This window comes from Leishmania panamensis, assembly GCF_000755165.1.
Source record: "Leishmania panamensis strain MHOM/PA/94/PSC-1 chromosome 3 sequence".
Taxonomy (NCBI): Eukaryota; Euglenozoa; class Kinetoplastea; order Trypanosomatida; family Trypanosomatidae; genus Leishmania; species Leishmania panamensis.
In genome coordinates, this window is record NC_025876.1 from 332,118 (window position 1) to 355,217 (window position 23,100).

The 23,100-nt window shown below is 63.7% G+C and overlaps 4 protein-coding genes across 4 annotated transcripts, besides 1 other annotated feature; all 4 read right to left on the minus strand.

Annotated features, from left to right (window-relative positions):
- Nucleotides 1-947: 947 nt before the first annotated feature.
- Nucleotides 948-3,914, minus strand: LPMP_030790 (hypothetical protein; the record flags this gene model as incomplete). The annotated part of the gene is made up of 1 exon (XM_010702720.1): nt 948-3,914. The coding sequence occupies one exon, from the start codon at nt 3,912-3,914 to the stop codon at nt 948-950; it is 2,967 nt and encodes a 988-aa protein (XP_010701022.1).
- A 1,018-nt stretch (nt 3,915-4,932) lies between these two features.
- On the minus strand, nt 4,933-11,646 carry LPMP_030800 (hypothetical protein; the record flags this gene model as incomplete). Its single annotated transcript, XM_010702721.1, has 1 exon — nt 4,933-11,646. The coding sequence occupies one exon, from the start codon at nt 11,644-11,646 to the stop codon at nt 4,933-4,935; it is 6,714 nt and encodes a 2,237-aa protein (XP_010701023.1).
- Nucleotides 11,647-12,281: 635 nt separating this feature from the next.
- Nucleotides 12,282-12,830: a repeat region.
- A 74-nt stretch (nt 12,831-12,904) lies between these two features.
- Nucleotides 12,905-17,191, minus strand: LPMP_030810 (hypothetical protein; the record flags this gene model as incomplete). The annotated part of the gene is made up of 1 exon (XM_010702722.1): nt 12,905-17,191. One exon carries the CDS (start codon nt 17,189-17,191, stop codon nt 12,905-12,907), a length of 4,287 nt encoding a protein of 1,428 aa, XP_010701024.1.
- A 976-nt stretch (nt 17,192-18,167) lies between these two features.
- LPMP_030820 (hypothetical protein) lies at nt 18,168-22,352 on the minus strand (the record flags this gene model as incomplete). Its single annotated transcript, XM_010702723.1, has 1 exon — nt 18,168-22,352. The coding sequence occupies one exon, from the start codon at nt 22,350-22,352 to the stop codon at nt 18,168-18,170; it is 4,185 nt and encodes a 1,394-aa protein (XP_010701025.1).
- Nucleotides 22,353-23,100: the final 748 nt, after the last annotated feature.

Genomic DNA, 23,100 nt, shown 5'->3' on the forward strand with positions numbered 1-23,100 from the left:
AGGAGGTGTGCAGCGACCGAAATGCTTCAGACACTTTCGTTGGTCGGTGATCGCCGGCTGTGAATGCCGCAACGACTGAAGATGCGGCGGTGGGTGGTGGGAGGTGCGCTCGTTAAGCTTCATGAAAGGGAGGAGGAAGGACGAGGAGGGAGGGGGAGGGTACGGCAGAGGAGAAGAGGAGCAGCGGGGTCAGGAGGGTGGACGGGTCAACCGCTCCTGAACCTGTGCGTTTCCACCACCACCACCACTGTGCCAGTGGCTGACCAACTACCGCCATCACCTCCACACACGCCCTTCTCAGGTTTCAGAAAGGAGAGTTTTTGGCTCTTTCCTCTGTTTCTTTCCATGGGCAGGAGCGCTCTTGGTGAACGAGCCCCTCACGCGTTGGTCGTAACGGCTGCCACGACGCAGGAAACAAGCGGGCACACCAACCAAAAATGCTGAGGGAGAGAGAGGAGGAGGAGGAGGCGCGCTTACGCTCTTCGTGTCACCATCGTTGTCTCTTTTTTTTTTATGTTATAGAGCGCTGGGCTACAACACACACGCACAGAGAGAGAGACACAGGCGGAGAGAGTACGCTGCCACTCTCCTCTCCCTCCCTCTGCTCCTCGCCCACCTGTCCATCCTATCACATCTCTGTGTGTGCCTCTACGCTGGGCACTTTACCGCTTTTCCTTTCAGTGGGCTTATCTGATCTTATCCGCTGCGTTACAACTTAGGAGAGGTGAGGAGGAGAGGGCGTACGCCGGCGACGCAACGGAGGGAGGGGGGCGAAAGGCTCCAGGAGGACTGCCGCGTGTGCTTTGTGCATACAGCAGCGCGAAGGCCTTGCCAGGAGTTTCCCGCCGCCCCCTCTTTCAGCACCTTCCTCTTCCACTCATTCCACAGAGCCCCCGCACATCTCACTCGCCACCGCCACTGCGAGCACACAACGGCGCGCGTGAAAACTACGAGCCGCGCTTCGTAACGCGCTTGTTCGCCTTCTTGCCACGACCCTTGATGCGACGTGGGCCATGCTTCATGTAGCCTGGCACACGCGCCGAGGGGTCGATCGACTTGTAGTTGCGGTTAAACCGCTCCTTGTTGAGCGCCTTGATGGCGCGCTTCTTGCGTGCCCGCGCAGGCAGCTCGATGGAGCCATTCTTTCCGTCCTTGGTGCGCCGTTGCCCGGTCAGCAACTGCCGGTCGCGCGTCTTGTGGGAGCGGCCGGCATCCTCGTCGCTGTCGCCGTTGTCGTGTTCGTCGTCGCCGTCGAAGCGGATGCGGACCGGCTCCGTCGTGCCAGCCGTGCGGCGCGTGACTACGTTGTCGAGTACCTTGAACGCCTCTGGGTGCTGCTCAAGGAAGACCTGAAGGCTCACACCGAGCGTGCCATCAAAGCGTGAGTTGAAGTGCAGCCACTTGCCGATAAGATTGCCAACGTCGCCAATGTACATTGGGCGTGGAATGCGCGGCATGGCCATCAGCACCTCCTCCACGGCAGCCTGGTGCAGGCGGGCTACCTGTCGCTGCCGCTCACCCGTGATGGGGAACATTTTCCAAGGGAGCTGAATGACGCCGTAATTCCCGCTCGCCGCCGCCGCTGCTGTACCGCCCGTGCCGGCCATCGACTTGACCGCGAAGCAGCGCAGCTTCTCCGTTCGCGACTGCGTCGTCTCGCGCGACCCTTTGAGGCGACTCGACAGTGTCGCTGGCGGCGACGCAGCGTGGCTTCTCACCTTCATCTTCCGCACCCGCTGCTTGCTCGAGGTGGGGAGCAGCAGGCCGTCGTCCGCCACGAGGAGGCCACAGCAGCGCAGGTACGCTTCCAGCGACCCGGCATCGTAGGCGAGGGTTAGGTCCCACTGTAGTCGGCGGCTCACCTCGTCTACAGGGAGCGAGTACGGGCCGACGGCGTCGTACACGAGGTGCATTAGAATGGAGAAGAAGACGCCGTTGGCGCTGTCGAGCTTCGTGGTAAAGCGCCTCCGGACGCGGAGCACCGCCGCGCTGCGGGAGCGATCGGCGCCGTCGAGGCTGCTCGGGCCAGGGAGGTACCGGTACAGTCCCCACGCCATGGCGAAGGTGTCGAGCACAGCTGGAGAGGCGATGGGGTATAGATAGCACACCGTCGCCTGTAGCTGCAGGTTGGGCAGGTGAGTGTAGTAGTTCGCATAGCGGTCCACCTCCTGCGCCGAGGGTGAGCTGACGCCGCTGGCGGCGGCCGGTATGGGGCGCGTGGTGGAGGCGAGTGATGGCGCGTACGGCGACGCCGTGGCGACAGGCACCGGCGCCACTGCTGCCTCACTCTTCTGTAGCCTGCGCTTCTTCGGCTTGTTTGTTGCGGCGACGTCTTCGGGGTTCTCTTTGCCAGATGCGTCAGCCGCCGCTACTGCTGCTTCCGCTTCGACGTCCGCCATGCGTGGCAGCAGTCGGCACACGGCCGCTATCGCACGGAGGGCCGCGTCGGCGAGGGTGGCGTTCTTGCGTGCCTCGAAGCGCATAGAGTGGTCACACAAGAAGCGAGCCACGTACGCGAGGCGGTGATGCGCGTGGGCGAGGTTGGCGGCACCCCAGTTGCAGCACAGTGTGTAGTACAGGTTCGACTCTAGGAGCCCTGGCTGATGCTGGAAGTACCGCACGAGTCGCTGCAGCGCGCCGGCCATGTCCCCATTCACAAAGCACGTGCAGATTTCATCGTCCAAGCGCAGGGCGGCTGCCGCGGACGGCCCCAGTGGAGTGGCCGCTGACGCTGCTGCTGAGTCTCCGTCTGCAGCGGCGCTGCTGATTGGCGTCGAGGAGCCAGGGGCGGAGAGCGCTACTGGCGTCCAGCACAGCGGTTGCCCATCCTCGCACACTACCTCGACAGGGGTGTAGGTGTACGACACCACATCGTTATTGTCGTCGTCCTTGTCCGCCTCATTGCTTGTGGCGTCGGCCAGTCCTGCGAAAAACACGGCTCGGGTCTGCACACCCTGCAGATCCTCGGCGTCCACGACGTCGGGGAGGGTAACCAGCAGGGAGTGCGACGGCGCCCCAGTCAGCCACAGCGACGCGGCGCCGCTCACCGCCGTCGACGAGGACGCTCGCGCCAGTGCTGAGGCACGCACCACCGCTGATGTGGCGATGACGATACGCCGCTGAGAAGTGAAGTAGTGGGAGGGCGACGTAGCCATGGCGGCGCTAGTGCTGCTGGCGTTATCGTTGCTGCTGGCGGCGGTGACGCTCGATTCAGCCGGCGGCTCTGAAACAGCAAGTTGAAGCATGCCGGTGAGGCCCACACACCGCGCTGCCCACGCGAAGGCGTGGGCGCTATACACGTCGCCGGCTACGACGAGCACCTGCATGCCCGACGGCTCCGCCGTGCGCTGCACAGAGAACGCCACGTACTGTGCGGCAGCCAGCAGCGCGGACCACAGGCAGCACAGCGGCGGCTGTTCGGCACCGCCGCCCTTTGCCGCCTCCGTCACGCGAGGGCGCACGACTGCACGGGGCACGTCAAGCGGCAACTCCGGGGTTACCTGCGCCCAATTCTTCTCCCTGCATACGGCCGCGTTGGGCAGTGGCGGCCAGGGGGCAAAGCGCCGCTCAGCGGAGGCGTCCTTATCGGCGCTCGTGCCCGCACCAGTGCCGCTGTCAGCTTCACCGCCTGTGCGGGCACGCTTGCCACCATGCGCCTTGCGACCCTTCACCACTGCCCCTGCGGGGGCGGCAGCCACAGCGTCAGCCGGCTGGCGCTTTTTCTCCTGTACCACGACGCTCTTGTGAAGGGTGTTGCGGTGCTCCAGCCAGTGCTTGGCGAAGCACTCCTGCGAGCAGAAGAAGCCGCGGTCCGTCGCTGCCTCTGCTTGACACAGCGGGCATTGGAGGGTTGTTTTGGTGTCCGTGCTGCATCCCTGGCAGGCAACCTGCCGCGGTGCCGCTGCGTCACGCATGACAGTCGATGGGAATGGGTGGTCGGCAGTCGAGGCGTGGAGAGAGCGTGAGAAGATAAGGAGGCCCGTCTGCGTCTGCCCAGCTGCCTGAAAATGCACTGGTCACCTTCAGACGCGCTCACTGCACGCGTGAGCGTCACAGCATACGACAGGAGGGTGGGCGAGCAGAGGAGGAGAGAGAGAGAGAGGGGAGGGGGAAGAGAGCGGAGAACCTAGAGGTGAAGGGGAGCTCAGGAGACCACGAGGACAAGGATGCATGATCCCCGCGCGTTGCCACAGCACCGTGTCAGAGAGAGAGAGAGACGTTAAAAGTAATCGGGGGAGAGGCGCCGCCGCGCTCATGTGGCAAGGGCGACTAGCGTGTTCTCTCCCTCTGCTGTCGCTCTTGTTAGGAGCGATGTTGTCAGTCACTGTGGGGTGGCGGATGGGGTGGCAAAGTTGTTGGGCAGAGGAGAGGGGCCTCGTGGGAAGGGGGGGCGTGACATTATGCGCCAATCCTTCTCGAGGGGTCACACACGAGTTGCGTTACGTACAGGCGCTGAGCCAGACGCGGATGAGAGGTGAATGAGAAGGGAAGGGAAGGGAAGGAGGGGGCGGGTAGCGAGAGCCGTGCACTCACGCTCTCACAGACAGACAGAGACGCGTGTCAGCGTACCTGCGTCCGCCTGTCGGCGCGCGTGCGAGAGCGCAGACGCTGTCTGACGCCCCCCTTCCCTCACCCTCACCCTCTCCCTCTACCCTCTCTCTACGGGGAATGAGGTACAGAGTCTCTAGAGGCGGGGGAGGTAAGAGCCTACAAGGACAAGAGAGGTGCTGAGAGAGCACGTTGGTGTGAAGGTAAAGAGGCTTGCAAAGCGCTGAGCGAGTGCGCAGAAGAACAGCAGCAACGCGAGGTGCAAGTCGCGGACGGTGCTGGTAGACGCAAACACGAGATGATGAAGAAGAGCAACACGGTGAGCAAACTCACACAAGGCTGACAACACATGTCGGCTTGGCAGTGCTGGAGGGCGCGCGACGATCATGCCAGTGGATGCGCTCGCCGCTGTTTCGGATGGCGTTGCCCCCACTGCTGCTCCGCACCCGTCCGCTGCGGAGGATGTTGTGGTTGGATGAACCCCACGGGCCTGCTGGCGCCTCCTCCAGCGCCAGCAGGCACAGCACCCGTCAATGGTGACGACAACGGTGTGGCCATCAATCCCCGGCGCAGAGAGAACGACGACGTGCGAGCAGAAAGGGAGGGGACAGGGAGCCTACGGCCGCCAGGTGGCGGCCCACGGTTTCCATCGTCGCCGTGATTCCCACTCGCCGCGTCTGACGTACGCTGCCGATGCTGTGGATACGACAGTGGGGCTGGCGGGGACGCGGGAGGCCGGGCAGTGGGGCGCATTGCGCCACGACAAGACTGCTGTAGCTGTTGGCAGCGCAGCTCTACTGCGCGATGACGTCCGACTCGACTCGCTACTGCTGTCGACCGCGGCATGAAGGCATCATCGTCGTCGAAGTAGAAGTCTTCCGGCTCCGCCGATTCATCTGTCAGCACCTCCTCCACGTCTCCTGCCGCTGCCGCCGCCGTTGTGAGGAGAGCGGAGGGAAACTTCGTGCTTGACGCCCGTCGCGATGCTGCAGTGTGACCTGCACGGGCTGGGGACGGCGACGGTGGCGCTCGACGTGCCTGCGACGGTGATGGCGCTTGCAGGTGCTGCCGTAGCTCCTGCTGGATTTCGCGCTCGCGCACGGCTGCGCAGCGCGCGGCAATGAAGGCGGAGCTGGAAGTCGAATAAGGCTGCACTAACACGCTGGTTGAAGGGGGCAGCGCTTGAGCGTTGCGGCGGGGTGGCTGCTCTCTGTTCCCGTAGAAGACGTCCACGTACCTGTACGGGGCGGGCTGCTGACGGAGAGCGTGACGATCCTCAGCCAAGTCGCACGACAACCGCTTCATCGGGCTCACATAAATGGTGGAAGTGGGGCGGGGGAGGCGCGTGTGCTGCGGGTGCTGCAGGAGCTCCGCCACCGTCGTTGGCAAGCGCACGACGTCGCCCGTGCGGGCCGAGTGGGAAAAGGCGTCGGCCAGCTTTGCCGGTGCCGGGCGTGAGCACGGCGGCGTTGTTGTGGCCACCACATGCACGGCGCCGTGTGCGTCACGCGGCGATGACATCCACACGCCAGGGCCACACTCCAGTGGTAGTCGCGTAATGAGGAGCGGCGCTGAAGGCGCGCTGACATGCTGCCCTGGGTAGTCCTCCGCATGTTCCCAGCGACGCCGAGAGCAACCGCTTTGATCTGGGTTCACCTGGGTGGCGGCGCCGCCGTCTCTTACTGGGGTCGCGAACGATGTATACAAGGCGCGCTCACCGTCGTCATCGTTGGTGACGCCCCTGTCCCTGACGCAGCGCACCAGCTGCTGTTCCTGCACGTACCTGGCCCACACAGCTGTCGGGGCTGCGTACGCCTGAGGAGGACGCGCACGCGTCGGACTTTGACTGAGGCACGTGGAGGGGCTCATGGGGGACACGGTGACGTCTGCCGCCAGCGACAGCCCCCTCGCGCGCCTGTCCATGATCACCTCGAGCACAACTGGCCCACCGGTGTGCGTGGCAGCGGTGGAAGACGCAGGGGCGAGTGGCACCGTTGCTGCCAAGGGCACGTGTGATGGTGCTGCGGCTGAGAGTGTGCAACTACGTCGGGCCGAGAACACTTCGCGCGCTGGCCTCTGCAACGTTGGATCGGAGGCGGACGCAGGCGCATCGGCAGCGCTGTTAGTGAAAAAGTGGAGCATCGCCTCCGCGCTGCTCACGGCCGCCTCGTCGCCGATGTCTTCGCCGGGGCGCTCCCATGGAACGCGAGGATCGGGGTGCTCCTCAAATGCAGCGCAGCGTGCCGGCTTACTGTGCCGCGTCCGTTGTGGGTGGTACGCGTATACGTCCCCCTCCGCGTACGGACGGGGCGAGCATGACGAGGGCGTCGAAGGCGACGAGGTCGAGATGGTGGCAGCTGCAAGCAGTGGCGAGGATGACTGAGGCTCACCCTGTAGGGCGTACTTCCCCGTCAGTGCAGCATAGTTGCGGCGAGGAGAGCGGCACAGAGAGCAGGGGATCGTGTGACGGTTGATGAAGAGTGGGCCACGAGTGGTGGAGGCGTGACCCAAGTGCGACGCCGTACGTGGCTGGCGTGGCCCATCAGCCACGCCGTCAACGCTGTCCATGTGGTGCTGCTGCTTGGGTAGGGAAAGCGGTGGTGGTGTGCTGCGGCTCTCTGCTACCCCATCGTGGAGGTTCGCCGCCGACACCACTGTCGAGCTATCGTGGTCGTGCTGCCATGCTGGTGCTGCCTTGCCTTCCTCGATGATCACCTCGGCCCAGCGCGAGGCTCGGTACCTGTCCCGTGCCGCTGCTTCAGCGCACCGCAGCGCGTGCCGCAGCGCGCTCACCTCAGCAGGGCTAACGCGCTCATGCCCCCACAAGAGCTTCTGCTGTTCTTCTTCTGTCGGCAGTACCGTCGTCGGTGACCGACGACTATCAGACGTCGTGTTGCCGCTTGCGTGTGTGGCAGGCGCTTGTTTCCCCTGCGAAGTACCACCGCCGCTGCTCGTGGTGACGCTCGTTGTATTCCCTGTGGTTGTGGTCGTCAGCGCCGTCAGGTGGGTCAAGTGCAGTGAGGGAGAAGAGGTCGACGTGTGCTGCTGCTGCTGAGATGATGATGGATGAGGCTTTCGCGCTTTAGACCCCGTCGAGGGAGAGGAGGCGGAGTTCGAAGTTGGATCCCACTCAAAGAAGTTCGGTGCGTCGACTGCCACCAGAGCCGGGCCATCGTTCGCCGCCGCCGCTGCCGCTGCCGCTGCCGCTGTAACTGCTGTGGTCGCCATGTGATGCTCTGGCGACGCTTCAGAGATGGGCAGTGAGGAGGACACAGTGGTTGTGGTAGGGGAAGACAGGGAGGATGCGGAGACAGGTGGCTGCTCTGCGTCGGAGCCCGCAGCAGAGCAGCCACCGTAAAAGTCGCTCACCACCTCCGCCATGACGTCCCAGTCGCTATCGTCGTCCTTTCCGACCGGCGCGTCACTTTCTCGATCCGCTGCTGCGCTCCTGGCAGAAGGTTGCAACGGCGCCACGCTTGTTGCCAACACGTGCGCTTTTTCATTCCAGCGCTGTGGTGTCGTGCCCCGCTGCTGATGACGTTGACGCGTAGCACCTCGCACCGCGGTGCCACTCGCCGACTCCAGTAGCCTCGTCATCTCGCGAATCGCCTCTACCCGCAACTCCTCGCGTGCCTGCGTCTCGTCAAACAAGGCGTCCTCGATGGCATCGCGCAGTGCCACGTCTATGGAGGCCCGCAGCAGCTCGCACTGGCGCAGTCGAGCTGCCACGCCACGCCAGTGCAGCTCTTGCAGCCGCTGCCGTCCCAGCTGCTCTGCCTTCTCGATCACTTTGCGGCGTTCGTCGTTTTCCATCATGGAGCAAAGCCCTAACTCACGGCCAATGCTCAGCAGCTCCAAAGCGCCAGCTGCAGGCGAGTTCTCCAGCAACCACGTCTGCTGAAGTTCGAGCTGCGCCATCGCCATCAGCCGCTGGCGCGCCAGTGCTTCTTGCATAAAGATGCTGCACGGATTCAGCGCATCTGCGTCGCACTGGCAAAGCCGCTGGAGCATCGTGCGTGCGCTGTCTTCCTCACCCTCGACAATTTCGCGCTGTAGTAGCTCGTCGGCGAACAGGGCCGAACTGACGATGCCGAGCGAGAAGCAGCCGGGTAGTGCACGCGCGCGCCGCAGTTGCTCGACCTCCGCGCCACTTGGCGGGGGTACCATAATGCCTGCAAGCGCTGAGGCCGCCACGGAGTGCGATATGGAGTTGGAGGTGGGTGGGGAGAGAGGCGACGGTGACAATGGAGGTACCCAGGCCGGCCGCGGCACCGCCGCCGCCGCGACTGTCAGCGCGCGGTGAGACAGCAGCGAGAGGATGCTGAAGTCGACTTCTTCTTCCTGCAGCACTGCCTCTCTGTCTTGCAGCATGTCGAAGATGATCATCCGCCGGCCTTCCCGCTCGAGCTCCACCAGCTCGTTGAGAGACGAGTCTGCGATAATGCGCCGGTGCGCCAGCACGAGCGTGTCAGCGGTGACCACTGAGGGCAGACTTGGCGGAGGCGCTGCTGCTGCTGCTGCTGACGGTGATGCGTGCTGTGGTAAAAGTCGATTGTCGCTGCCCTCGCCCTGAGCTAGACTGCGTGGCTGCCATGCAGTGTACTTCCCCCCTGAATCTTCTTCGTCATACATGGCGTTCACATCCGCCAGCAGGTCACGTGCGACAGGACGGCGTTGGAAGAGGGCACCCAGTGGCCACGACTGCTGCCGTCCACCGTCGCGCAGCTGATGGTGGTGGTGACGTCTTCTGTCGTAGGAAGCGGGTTGCGGGGGCCAGCGCCACATGTCGGTTGTGTGAACGACCGAGGGTGGCGGTGGCAGTGTTGTGGTCAAGGACGATGTGTCACGCGCACGCGCCGCCCCGCAGGTTGCGACATTGTCATCCAAATAGCCGCGCAGGTGCGCCTCGGCGTCCGCTTCAATGCCGCTCACCCGCGACACCTCCGAGGAAGAAATGCGGCCAGCGTAGCCGCCGGTGGTCATCTCTGCAGGCACTGCGCGCGGCATCGGTGGTGGCATGAGGACGCGACCAGACGAGGAAGAGCGAACCGCCACACTGTTCGCTGACACTATCGCGTCCACTGAACATGGGATCAGCGTTCTGTGTTGCTGCTTCTGCACATCCTCCATCACCTCTTCACTGCCAGCGACAGCATCGGCCAGCACGCTCCGTGGTGCGCTTTCGAAGTCATTTGCCGAAGAGAAGTCAGCACTTTCAGCTAGTTCCTCGACCGCACAGTCGCCTTCCGCGTCACTGACGTCGCTGTTCTCTACCAGCTGCCGTGTGTTCACCACGTTCGCCACAACATCCGCAGCGGCGGCAGCGCCGACACCCTCAAGCGCGTCTGTGTCCGGCATCACGGTATCTACGGCATCGTTGTCGGCACTGCCGTCGCTGACAGCTGAAGACTCAGGATTAGCCAAGGCCGAGAGAGCCTGCTCCACTTCACCTTCCAGTAGCTCTACTGGGGAGTACGAGGTGGCAGCGGGGGGGATAGTGCGCTCGGCCACCGTGATGTCCTCAAACCTTGACTGCTGCTGCTGGGCCAGTTCCACCACTACTGCCTCCACCGTCGCGTCGCCATCATCGTCGCTGTGCTGCAGAGTTGAGAGTTTACGTGGGAGAGAGGAATCGACAGGCGATCGGCTCGTATCTACCGACACATTCTCCTGGAGTTCCTCACCGCTTCTGCTCAGCGACGGAGACATCTCCGGTGTCTCTGCCTTGGTGAGCTGCAATGAGTGAGGCCGCTCTTGCTGTTCCACCTCTGCAGTGGCGGATGGTTGGACTGAAGCGCCCAACAGCCACCCCTCAACCTCGCTCTCCGGCAGGCTGCGCACATCGCCGGATACTTCGCGGTCGTCGCCGTCGTCGCTACCAGCCTTGTCATCCAAGTCATCGCCTACAAGCTCCTCGCGGCTGGTGACGGAGGACGCAGTCGACGCTGGTGGAGAATAATTCACGGTGCCTTCCGTTGCTGCTGCAGCCTCGCGGCCCGCCCAGGATGGCGTCACTGCCGAAGGGACCCCCTCTTGCCTCAGGTGAACCTCGGCAGGGCTCGTGTGGACGCTTGCAATGTGGTGTGTAGTGTCCTCCACTGGCGCGTTCACGTCGATGTCGCGCTCCTCTGTGCCTCCTAAGACGGAACGCTGGTGCGGAGAAGGGAGGATCGATGAGGTCGCGTGAATGAACGTTGCGGGGGCCGCGATCAGCGTTTGCGCCTCCATCAGTGGTGGTGCGGGGTGCAGTCCTCTTTCGCTGCCGCCGCGGCGTTGGTGTTGCTGCTGAGGCTCGTGGGGGAGCTGCTTGTTGTTTTCATCTTCACGGTGGGCTTTGGTATCCCTCATCTCTGCCGTTTCCGCGGGCGCGGGGGAGGCGGACGCTGAGGAGGCTGGGGTGCGCACCCCGTCGGTCACAACCACTGGCAGCGGCTCTGATCCCAGCGACACCCGCGTACTCTCGGTTCCGTAGGGCGACACCAACGCTGCAGGAGACGCTGAGGGCGGTGATGGCAGTCGGTGGAGAGCGTCCCTCGCCGACGGGGTGGCCTCCGCGGTGGTGTTGCTGACAGGAGCGAGAGGAGGCGCGAAGGCGTGTACTGGGCTGCCTGTTGGGTGACGTGGGGTTGCAGCCTCCGTGCCTTCTGTGTCAGGGGCTGCGCTATGGCGTAGTGGTGCACCCCCGCCTTGGCGGTCCCTTTCCGTTGCCCTGCTGCTCAGGCCTACTGGAACCTTGATGTAGAGTCGCTGCGGGTGGCCACAGGAGCGTACCTCTGTGTTGTACAGCTGTCGCACGTGCGGCGCGACAAGCTCTGCGATGCCGACTGCCGCGTCCTGTGGCGGCCGCAGTGGTGAGTTATCCGTCCGCCGACGAGCTCCTGGCAGAGCTGCACTGTTGGCGAGGCTACTTGAATGATGCAGCTGGAGAGACAACGACAGCGAGGAGGACGAAGAAGAGCGAGTCAATGGTAGGTGTGACGCGGCTGGTGAGGTGGAGCGAAGGTTCAGAGGCTTGTGCGCTGTCGCCGCCTCACTTTCTGCGCGGAAGGAGTGGGGCGAGTCTGCGTCCGGCGCTTTCACTGAGGATGGCAGATTCATAGCTCTTTTCCGCGCAGGGGGTTGCACACAGGTGTCAGGAGATGTGATTGCGTTTGAATTCGCGCTCTTTGATCACTGACAGCCCCTGCAGCGTGGCTGCGTAGTCCTGCAGGCTCGTCCGTCAACAGTGGGCGGCCCCCAACACAGGCAGACGCGTAGGTGTCGGTGGGACGGGGGGGATAGGCGGCACTGAGAGGAGACGGACACGCCAAGTTGGCAAGGAGGACCACAACAAGGGAAAGAGGACGCACAGGTGGGTGAGTCAGCCGCTGCTGCGGGTGCGGGTGTGTGTGTGGTACGTAGTTTGGGGGTGGGGTGAGGAGGAGAAGGGACTGAAGGAGAGCGGCACGGAGAGGGAGGGGAGGCAGTGGAGGGCTGCTGGAGTGCCTGTGGCCTTGACGGTGACAGGCTGTAGGACAAGCACTTCAGCGTGTATCCCTCTCCCTACACAACTTCACATATATATTGGGCGAATTATCATGATAGCGAAGGTGAAAGACGCTCGATAACTGTGACGAGCACCAACGCAGGTACACACATGTAGCGGCAGCGGGGATGACGCTGCCACCGCACTCACTGGTGTTGTTGTCCCTGGACCTCTCGTTTCTGCTCTTGTTTTCCCTTCTGCCCCCTCAGATGGCGGGGCACGCCTCCGCGCGTGGCATCTCAGGCTCCAGCGCCCCCTCACTTGCCGTGTCGGGCGAAGCCAAGCCGCAGCCCCCCCCCCCCCTGCCAGACGCTGAGCCGCTTCTGGTGGGGACAGGGCCACGCACCTACGACGTAGTGAAGACAGTGCGATGTATTGCTGCTGATGTGGGCGGTCACGTCCTGCATGGCGTGGCGTCGGAGCGGCCTGCGACTGTGAGCATGCTTGTACCGCCCATGTGATGAGTGAAGTGCCAACGTGACTCGACCGTATCGCACCCGGGCCTGACAGCCTACGGCTGTGGGGAGCCCGCATGTCACCCACAGGGATGCACCAGCTGGCGGCCGGCATAGTGGGAGCGGCTGTGAGGCGGCCTGCTGGGTGGGTGGGCAGAGTTTGAGCCAGGGGGCCGTGCTCTGATGACGGAGCCGGCGCGTTGCTCTAGGTCGTGTGTCTACGGCTGCTTCGCACCACGCGACGGGCCCCTGTGGCAGAGCGGAGTTTAGTCCGCGCTCTACGGCGGAGAGTAGACGCGTTGAAGGAAATCAAATTCCAGCTGTCCCCTGAGGCGCTTGGATGAGAGCGAGAGCGAGGCGGTGGCGGAGTGTGTCTTCATATGCCGAGCGCCGACGTGTTGGCTGCCTCGTACACGTGATGCAATAGGGACACAAGGCGGGGGTCCTGCAGGCTGCCAGGAACCACGAGGAGCTCTAGCCGGCGCAGAAAGGCGAGAAGCCCCGCGAGACCGAGGAAGCTGTCTTTGATGGCGGTCCCAGCCGCATCCACGGCGGCGTCGTTCTTCCCGTTGGTCGCACTGTCCCGGCTGTCTTCTACAGGTATGTAAAGCAGCTCGCACAGAATCTCTAGCACAGCGTGAGGGAGAGTGCGCTGAAGAATCGCCTGCGTGGCGGCCGCCTCGTCCTTCTCAGCCGCCGCCGTTGGGGGTTTCGGTTCATTGTCGCCGCAGTTGGCATTGACAAGACTGTGCGAGTAGGGCAGCAACATGAGGTTTGCCAAGCACTCTCCCAACACCTCACGCAGCCGCGTCTGCGACGCCGGCTCGCCGTCGTGCTGCAGCGCCCGCCACCCGGTGCAGTAAACCTGTGCGCCAAACAGAGATGTTGTGAGGTGTCGCCGCTGCCAGCTGTTGGGCATCAGCACCAGCGCGTCATCTCCCTTGTTTCTCGTGGCGTCCCCAGACAACGGCAACACTGACCGCGGGACTACGCAGCCAAAGAGGTGCTGGAGGTACCCCAGCCACAGCCGCAGCAGCCCACGTGGCTGACAGGCATAGCCGAAGACACAGCTGTGCACCGTCATCACGAGGCCGCGGAAGGCGGCGATATCTTCCGAGGTGCAGAATGTCACTGAGCGGCCAACGAACTCGCCCACCTCGTCCTCACGCGCCATGCGGTGCTGCTCCTCCAGCGCAGTGCGGAGGCTATGGAGGGCGCGGCCGCAGCTGCGGTAGGCACCAACCACCATCAGCAGTCCGCACGGAGCTGAGGAGAGAGAGACGGAGGCGAGGCGGCCGTGGCGGGCGAGGGCCTCGGCGAAGCGTGCGTCCACGGTGGCCTCAGAGAGGCGAGGCGGCGCTGTTAACTTGGGGTCGTGGGTGCCAGCGACAGCAGAGGTCGATGCCGCTTCTTCTTCGCGGTGCGGGAGGAGCGGGTCGTCTCGGCGACACTGCGCGTCGAGCTGCGCCGTCTCTCTGGCCAAGGCTGCTGGACCTGTGTCACTCCGTGCAGTTGGGGAGCCCACCTCAGAGACACCAGAGAAGTCCCACAGCGAGGCGACAGCAGTCGTTGGAGATGACGGCGCTGCTGACAGGGCCGCAAGCTCGGCAGTACCGAACCACGCTGCCATCACCGTTACCGCCGCTGCCCTGTCAGCGGATAGCCGTCCCTGGCGCCGCGTCGAGTGGCGCAGATACAAGGCGGTGTGCCGCTGCACCGTGACGTAGAGCTCTTCCAAGTCCCACGGGAGCGAGGCGAGACCGCTGGCAAGAAGGAGCAGAACGTCCTCGGCGACAGTGGTGTCTGCCCAAACCGGCGCCGCACCTGCTGCAGTGGATAACAAGGAGCTGTCTGCGCTGCCCCGCTCGAATTCGCCGTCGTGGTGCCTACTACCCAAGAGTACTAAGAGCGGCAGGAGGTACGACGCGAGCAGCGTTTCATCCTCGCGCGCCATGCGACCTCGCCGCTCCAGCTGCAGCAGTGTGCCATGCGTTAGAAGCATCCACAGGCGCGTGTCGCGACGCAGGATGCACACAAGCGGCTGCTGGCAGAGCGGCAGTGTCGTCTTTGTGGCTGACCCAGACGCATCCCCTTGAGATGGAGATGAGCCGTCGGAGCTTCCGTCTAACGGGCTCAGCAGGAGGCGGTAGAGGCGCTGCACGGAGAGGGTGAAGAGTCGTTGCCGTTCCGGGCGGAGAGCGAAGAAGCAGCTCTGGTCGTACAAGGCGTAAAAATCAGCGGCTACGTCGCACAGCGCCGCCGTCCACGCGTCGTTGTTCGCACTGCTGCTGGAGCTGGAGGTGGTGCTGATGCTCGTGGCAACCTCCTCAGCAGGTCTGTGTACGATGGCGGCAAGTAAACGCGCCACCATGGTGCCATCATCCGCTTCGTTTCTGCCACTGACGCCGTCCCCGGAGCTCCCGTTGCCGCCGCCCGACTTCGACACTGACGCAGCCGCCGTGAGTGGTGCTGCATTGCTGCTCGGTGAAGGCAGTAGCGACGGTGAAGTGGCGTAGCACCGCTCATGCGTCAGCATCTGCTCCGTGCAGTAGAAGGCGTCCGACATTACCGCGGACAGCTGCCGCCCACGACGCCTCCAGTGGCGCTGGAACTGCTCTGCAAACTGCCCAGCCGCCACCTCGGCTGTGTGGCTCGCTCCAACACCGTCGCCGCCCTGCTCTGCGCCAGTGGTGCACATCCACGACACCTCCTCAGGCACCTGCACTCGCAGCAACGTCGGGTACAGTTGCCACAGGTACGCACCGGCCTGGGTGCGCAGCGCCGACCCCATCTGATGTGGACTCATCGCAGCGGTGGGTGCTTGCCTGAGAGATTCCAGTAGACACTGAGCAAATACATCCTGTAGCGCCACCACGTTGTGCGCCACTGCCTGCAGAGCGGAGGGGACTGTGGCGGTGGCGTTGTGCAGGCCACCGGACCGGAGGGCAAGTGCAGCTTCCCCATGCACACGCAGCGTGTTGCGCAGCTCCGCAGTAAAGACGCAAACGGCGCTCTCCAGGAGTCGCCTGTACAAGCGCTCAGTGGTGTATACCGGTGGGGCATCGGTGGCGTTCGTTGTGGACGCACGAGTGCATGTCCGGGCCGGCACGTGCCCGTCAGCACACTTTTCGCTGAGGGCGGCCGTCAGCGTCGTTTCCACCGAGGCGAGCAATGTGGAGCACCACAACCAGTGCGTCTCAGACAGCGCGTGCTGCTTCACGTCGGCAGCGAGGCGCAGTCGACGCCAGTGGGCCTGCTGCGCCACCGCCATCCGACGCACACCTGCCTTCTCCAGATCGTCTTCTTCCAAAGCGCGGGCCAGTGCTTCGTTTGTGTAGAGGTCCGCGCCGTAGTAGCCGTAAAGAATGTACCAGCACCGCCACACGAGGTGTGCCTGCCGTTGCGCCGTCGAGTTCACAGCAGCACGCAGAGCTGCGAATGACTCCGCAGGTGTGGTGCGTGGGTCGTCACTGAACGACGCGGCGCGCTGCAGTGACGGCTCGACTTGGACGGGCTTCTTAGCAGGCGCTTCTTTGCCCGCTGCATCGTCCTCTGTCTTCACATCACCGGTGCTGTTGCAATCGGCGCGCGTCTCGTGAGCGTCGCTGCAGAATATCGCCTGAGCTGCGCCCTGAACGTCTGCCTCTGACAACCGACTCGCCCACTCCACCCATGCAGCCTTCGCTCGGCCGAGCAGTCGCATAATGAGGGCGGTGAGGATGGCGCAGCCGCCCTGCCCGAGCACCATGAACGACTGTGCTGCTTTGGCAAGGGTTCCAGTGAAGTACAGCATCTCCCCCGTGTGCTGCCGCTGCTGATCCTGAATCGCAGTCCGACGCCTGTGTAGCACCTTCAGCGTCGCTGCTGCAGCAGACGGCGGTGCTGCTACGGCGGCAGTCACCAGCTCGACGAGATCGTCTGACCACGACTGCTCCTTGCGCAGTGCCTCGCTCATGCTAGCTGTGCCCAGAGCGCCAAGCAGCTTGTGCATGGTGACAGCACCGTCACGCTCAAGGGCTGTCGCAACGGACTGCAACGGCGATAATGATGACGGTATTGGCGCCGTCGCTGTTGGTGTCGTGGCTCCTGCGTCAGGAGGGGCAACGGCGCGCTGCTGTGTCCATTGCGTGTACATGGGAACAAGTAGGTAGCGAAGCCACAGCAGCGGGGCATCCTGCACAAGATGTTTGGCGAGGGTCATGACCGGTGCTTCGTCGGTGGACGCCAGCTGTGGCTGTGGTGGAGGATGGCTGTGTTGGAGTGGCAGGTGGAGCTGCAGCGCCTCGAACGCCTGCTGCATCACGAGTGTCCAGCTTGGCGATGTTGCCGTCACCGGCGCGTCGCTGTCACTCACAACAGCACTCGCTGTCCCTTCTATCCACTCTATATGTTTGCTCCCCTCTTGTCCTTCGCGCCCGAGCGTCGCATCGTCCGCTGTTTGGGCTCTGTTGCCGCTTGTCGAGCTACAGACGTCGGACTCGGCTGCCACCACCGCATCATCATCATCGCCCTCGTCCTCTTCGTCGTCTCCGACGTCGCCCCAGCGCACCCACTGCTGAACTATCCACGACGGGTAGTCGCCGCCCCAGAGCAGCTGTGTTGTCTCTGCGATAAAGCGCGCATGTGGCCCACTTTGCGACGTGCCTGCAGCTGCCGCCGTCATCGACGTGGATGACTCGATGGCGGCCCATAGCAGCGGCAGCTCTGAGAGCTCCGCTTCTTGTATGGCTGCATGAGGCTCAGTGGCGACGACATGCTCGAGGCGGGAGAGAGGGTTTGTCGCTGCTGCTGCTGCTGCTGCTGCCGTGGCAGTAGAGGCGCCTGTCGTGCCGTACACGCCATCGGTGGGGGACGGTGGGTACTCGCTTGGTGGGGAGGAGACGGGTGATCTGCTCCTCTTCATGGGGACACTCGCTCCTCTCCACCACGATGCCAGTGAGAGAGCGAGTCGAGTGCGTGTCTTTTTGTGTGCCTCAAGCGCGTGGGGTCTCTCCTAGTCAAGTGAGGTTCGATGGGAGCACATGTGCAGCGGGCGCTCTCGGCTGTGGATGTGTTAGTGCCCGGTAGACTGGGGAGAGAGGGGGAGGGAGGGGAGGGAGGCGGGGAGAGCCAGGGTGAAAGAGCAGCATGACTGTGTTCCATGATGTCGGCGTGTGCGTTTCTGCGTGGCGCTCTTGTTGCTGGTGGAGACAGCTGACAGACGGGACTCGGCAGCCTCGCCGCCTCCAACACTGCTATGGGCTTTGATGGGTCCCACCACTTTTCAATCGAGATTCCCCCTCCCCCACCGCACCACGCGCACGTGGCTGCCGAGGAGAGAGGGGAATCAGTGAAGAGGAGCAGAATCACACGAGGCTGATGCGGCAACGATCCGCACGGTTACCCATGCTCGTGTGAGCAGACCAATCGCCACCTCAGTCATGCTGTACGGCTTTGCTGCCCTTGTCTGTTTGTTGCCTGGTGCGCAGATATCTATGGGGGGCGTGTGTATGTCTTCAGCTGTAAGCACGGGGATCCGATGCCGGTATGCATGTGCGTGCGCCTCTATGTCTCGCTGGACACTGATGGGAGTGCTTGGCGGTGGGAGCGGAGCAGTCATAGTGGCCGTGGGGAGGGGGAGGGCTACGACAGTCACGGCGCTAGGCACCACGCAGACCTTCTCTCAACTGATCCACGTACTGCTGTAGTAACTTTTCACGGCCGTCGCTGACGAGCAACGCCACGTATCGCAGACACGTCTTCGCGTCCCCCATGAGGTGTAACTGCCGCAGCACATCGGAGCGCTCTGCCACCTCGCGTGCCCAGGCCCGCTCGTCGGCCTCCGTGCTTCCGCCACAGCGAGTGACAACCTGCGCGCTTCGATCTTTCTCACCTTCGAGCTCAGCCTTGCTGAAGCCGTAGTAGACGATGACGTCCATCGGCACATATGTGTCCTGCAGCATGCCGCTTTCCTGAATGATCTGAATACACCGCTGCCGCTCCTGCAGGTACGTCGGCGGCAGCTCGCGGCTCGACTCGGGCACGGACATGTGTGGCTGTCGCTGCGCCCCGAGGAGGTCAACGAGGGTCTGCAGCGCGTCCTGCAGCGCGTCCGTGTCGTCGCGGAGTTGCTGCGTCCACACTTTGACGCGCGCACGTTGAGCGTCATCAATGTGTATTGGTCGCAAGACGGGGTCGCTGGTCCCCACGGACGATACCACCGACGGTCCAGCGGCACTGCACTGGACCTCTCTGCCACCAACGCTGTCACTGCGGGCAACGCGCGATGCGGCTGCCGAGGCGGAGGTAGACCTTGACTGACTCGACGACTTCGACGCAGGGGCATTCGCGCGCGATGGTGTGCGTTTATAGTGCTGTAGCTGTGCCTTCTGCGTATCGCCGCCTCCCCCGGGCAAGGAGCATCTTTGACTGTGGCTGCTTGGGTAGATAGCCGTTACCTCCACCTCTGCTGGATCTCTGTAGTTCTGCGGTGTGGGATGACGGCGCGCCTGTGCGGTAGGGCTTGGACGCCTCTGCGTTGTTGGCGATGGCGATCGAAGGTGAGCGGAGTTCGGCGGGTCGCTCATACGGTGGAGGTGGCTGCTATCGTGGAGGATGGATGCGGTAGTGTTCAACGACCTCACCAGCCGTGCTTGTGGATCCTTGGAGATGGGTGAGCACTCGAGCTCCGCGTCTCCCAGGGAACGCAACTGACTCTGCTCTGCGACGTGCAGCGCTGCATAAGAGCCACTGCCGCTTCGCGCGGTTCCTCCTGGGAGGGGCTCGCTGGCGTCGCCTGCGTAAAGCGTCGCCAGCGCAGCGTCATCGTCGTCACGGTGCGCTCGTCGTGCCGACTGTCTGCGAGTCGTCCCGGCCGAGCTGTGACGAGCACCACCACCGTGGGCGGCCGGGCTTGGCGCGTGACCAGCACTCACAGCACGTCGCTGTGGCACCTGCGGGTGCCTCCGGGATGGTGCCCCCGCCGAGGCTTTCATGGCCAATGACTGCGGTTGATTCGCTGATGGGTCACGTCGCAGCTGCGCTGAACGTGGCTTATATCGGCGAAGGAGTTCGGCATCCGTCTTGTCTCGCGTGTTGCCTTCCATCGTCGCGCGTTGTCGCTTCTCTGGCAAGGCAGCAGTGTAGACCACCACGTCTGCCAGCGGATTATCCATCAGCTCCGGGTGTGCCACGCCACCGTACGCGTTGAGCTCCACTGAGGCACGGCGAGCCATCAAATCGCTCGTGGGGGCACCTGCGGCGTCAATGCCACTGCCGCCAGCGCTGGGCAGCGTGCTGTGGCTCCCTTGCGGCTGTTGCTGCTGCGCGGTTGTCATGCGGCGCACGATGGTGTCCTCGAGGTACTTGCGCGACTCCTCGGCCAGCTGCTTCACAACTACCCCTCGTAGCTGCCGTCCATTGGCGGTTAGTCGCCGCTCCCGCTCCATCTGCGCCTGCGCCTCCTTCTCCCTCCGCGTCTGCGCCAGTTGCTGGGCTGCGTGTTGGCTGCGTACAGAGTCGCCGTAACCAGTGGGCGCCGATACCCCGCGCGTTAGCATGTGCAGGAGGTTCATCGACCGCTCGTCCGCAACGTCGTCATCACCGACGGCGAACGGTGCCGGCCGACTGCCCTCCCGCCGTCTCGACGACGTGAAGGCGACCGAGGACATGGTGGAGCCGTCAGCAGAGGGACTGCCACCGGTGATGGCCGTGTGCGAAAGCAGCGACGACGATGCACCGACACTGTTGACGCCACGAAGCGTCTCTGTTCGCGCGTACGGCTGCGTGTTGTCAATCATGTTTGGCTGTCGACCCCAGTTGCGCTGGGCAAGGGCCCTGTCTGCCAGACACGAGTTCACCATCCGGTATTCATCCACCACGAGCAGGGTGGGGCACAGGTTGCGCAGCACGGCCATGAAGCCCGGCTTGCCCGATTCTATGATAGGGTTTCCGCGTAGCAGCAGGTGTCGCAGGGCTGAGCACAGCGACAACATCCGGAGCGACGCCTGCGTGCGTAGCTCGTTGAACGTGAGGTCGAGCGTCTCGAGGAGTACGAGGTGGGCGACACCCTCGACTGCAGTGATGCCGTTGTGGCCCAGGAACAGATGTGCGATGCTGCGGTTCTTCTCCAGCCCGCGGATGGCGCGCAGGCGGTTGCGGCGCGCGTTCAGAACGGTCAGCATCTTACAATTTTGCACCCCGCTCAGCTCTGTCAGGTCGTTGACGCTGACGTCGAGGCGTAGCAGTGCTGCCGGCAGCGCGCAGAGGGTGGTAAGGTGGTTTCGACTGAGGTTGAGGACTGTGATAACGCTGTACGTTGCCCCGCCCAGCAGTGCAGACGGTAACTTCGCTCTCGTCGCTGCATCCACGCAGGCCTCTCCGCCGTGCGATACGGATCCGTGCATCTGCTGTTCTGCGGCACGCTCGTAAGCCTCTAGGACATCCCACACGGATCGAGCCCCTCCGAACATGCGCACCTGACGCAGCGCGCCATCGCGGGTCATGAGTGCAGAGAGGTCCAGGGCGCAGTCCAGAGCCGGGTTGAGGTTCGCGGTCAGGTCGATCTGGTCGTTGCGGTCCGCGAAGGGCTCCCGTGATGCAGCGGCAGTCATGGCCGGCGTATTCGCCGCCTTCATGCCGCGTGTGCGATGGGTAGGCGGGGGCGGCTTTCTCTCTTTAGGGTCCGGGGCAGCCACAAACGGCGAGTGGCTGACGTTTCCGCTGGTGCGCTCTTCTCCAGGCCGCCACTCCAGATGTGGCTGCTGGGCCGCCGCAGGGGAAGGCCGCGCCGGGGAGTCCTCCGTCGTCGCCTTCGCTGCCTCGAATTCGACTACATCATTGTTTGCCGCAGTGATGCCGCCGCTGCCGCCTTTTTGGGTGTCCCCACCTCCCACCGGCGCTGGCGCATCCCTCGCGGAGGCGGCGGATTCGGCCGGGTCTATCGCTGCTGATGGTTGCGTGGCGGTGGTGAAACGACCAAACAGCTCCTCACGGCGCTTCTGCAGAGCTTCGGCACTGCCGCTTGCGTAGCTGCGCAGCGATGGTGAGGCGGAGGCGGAGGCTCCGCTGAAAGACGATGAACGCTGGCGCAGGGGCTCCGCAGCCGCTGCGTGTCCCGACGGAGGCGTGGTCTGTTGCCGCATTCCACTGCGGTGCTGCTGTTGGCTCGCTCCACGACTTGCGACGCTGGCATCTCTGGCCTCATCAACGTCACCGCCACTGCGCCGGTGATGGCGGCTCGCCTGGTTCTGGGGCTGGTGCTCGACGAGTTCGGGTGGGTGGGAGGTGCACAGCGAGGAAGACGGGACGCTGGCCTCGCGTGTCCGACTGCCGCTGTGCGTGGCACGCGCATCCTCAGCGATCACCACGTCACACGGCACCTCCGCGGCAGCGTGCAGCAGACTCGCCTGCCCCGCCGGTGATAAGGTGTTTGCTGACACGTCCAACAGTGTGAGCCGTTGGCACCCCAGCAGAAGCAGCTCGATATGACGCAGAGCGCGGTCTGTTAGACCACACCTCCGCCAGAGCACCTGCCACTCACTCACGTTGGCGTAGCGTCCTCGCAACGACGGGCCCTCCATTCTGAGAAGGGCCTCGCAAAGCGCCACGACAGGCTTGTCGCCCACCTCCAGGTTGGTCATGTCGATCACCAGCACAATCGACGGCGACGTCCTTTGCTGGTCACCAGCGCCACGGCTTCGGTCATCGGCAGAGGTCGCTGGCACGTAGCTGCAGTAGGTGTTGAGCTTTGCTGCCCAGCCCTCCGTGTCGGCGACGCCTTGGCGCCGCAGCTCCGTAATGAAGAGCGCCTCTAGTCGCTCGGCGAACTCGGCGTGCGCTGACATGCGGGGGAGGGATAAGTGAGGCCGATGGCAATCAGCCCGCGTCTATGCGTCTCTGGGCCGGCTGTGCGCGTACACGTGGCCGCTTTTATGGAGACGAAAGGGAGAGTGTGTATAGGCGAGATGAGTCGTAACGGTGGTGGTGTGGGTGGCGGGAGGTGAGAGGGGGGAGGCCATGCCGACGCAGCGCAGGACGACACAAATGTTCAGTGGATGCGCCTTCGAGTGTTGCTCTCGATGATGTTCGCCACCGCCGTTGCTGCGTTGTCGTCTGCCACGACTGTTACCCCAGGAAGGTACAGGCTGAAGAGTGAAGGAAAGCCGTGGAGGAAAGAGAGGCAGAGAGTCAGCGGAGAGAGGATAGTTGAGGACGGCTTGAGGCGGTGAGGGGTTGCTACTCACCTGCGTCTCTTCCTCTTTCCACACCCATACGCACGTGGGGCGATGACGCGTCCACACACACACATAGAAACGCAGATTGCTGTGCCGCAGCACGGGGAAGGACGCTACCCGCTGCTCATCAGTTCTTGTAGTGAGCACTGGCCCAACTACGCGATGACTGACGGCGATGGCCATGCCAGTGGACTGGGGCATCTGTGAGAGAGAATAGAGAACAAAAACCATAGACGATCCACGCGCACGTGCACGCATGAATGGGCCACTCTGTGAGCTTACGTTACAACAGACCGACAGAGGTGCAGCAGCCACGTTCGCAAGTAACGAGGGGACATGACAAAGAGGGGAGTCGCGC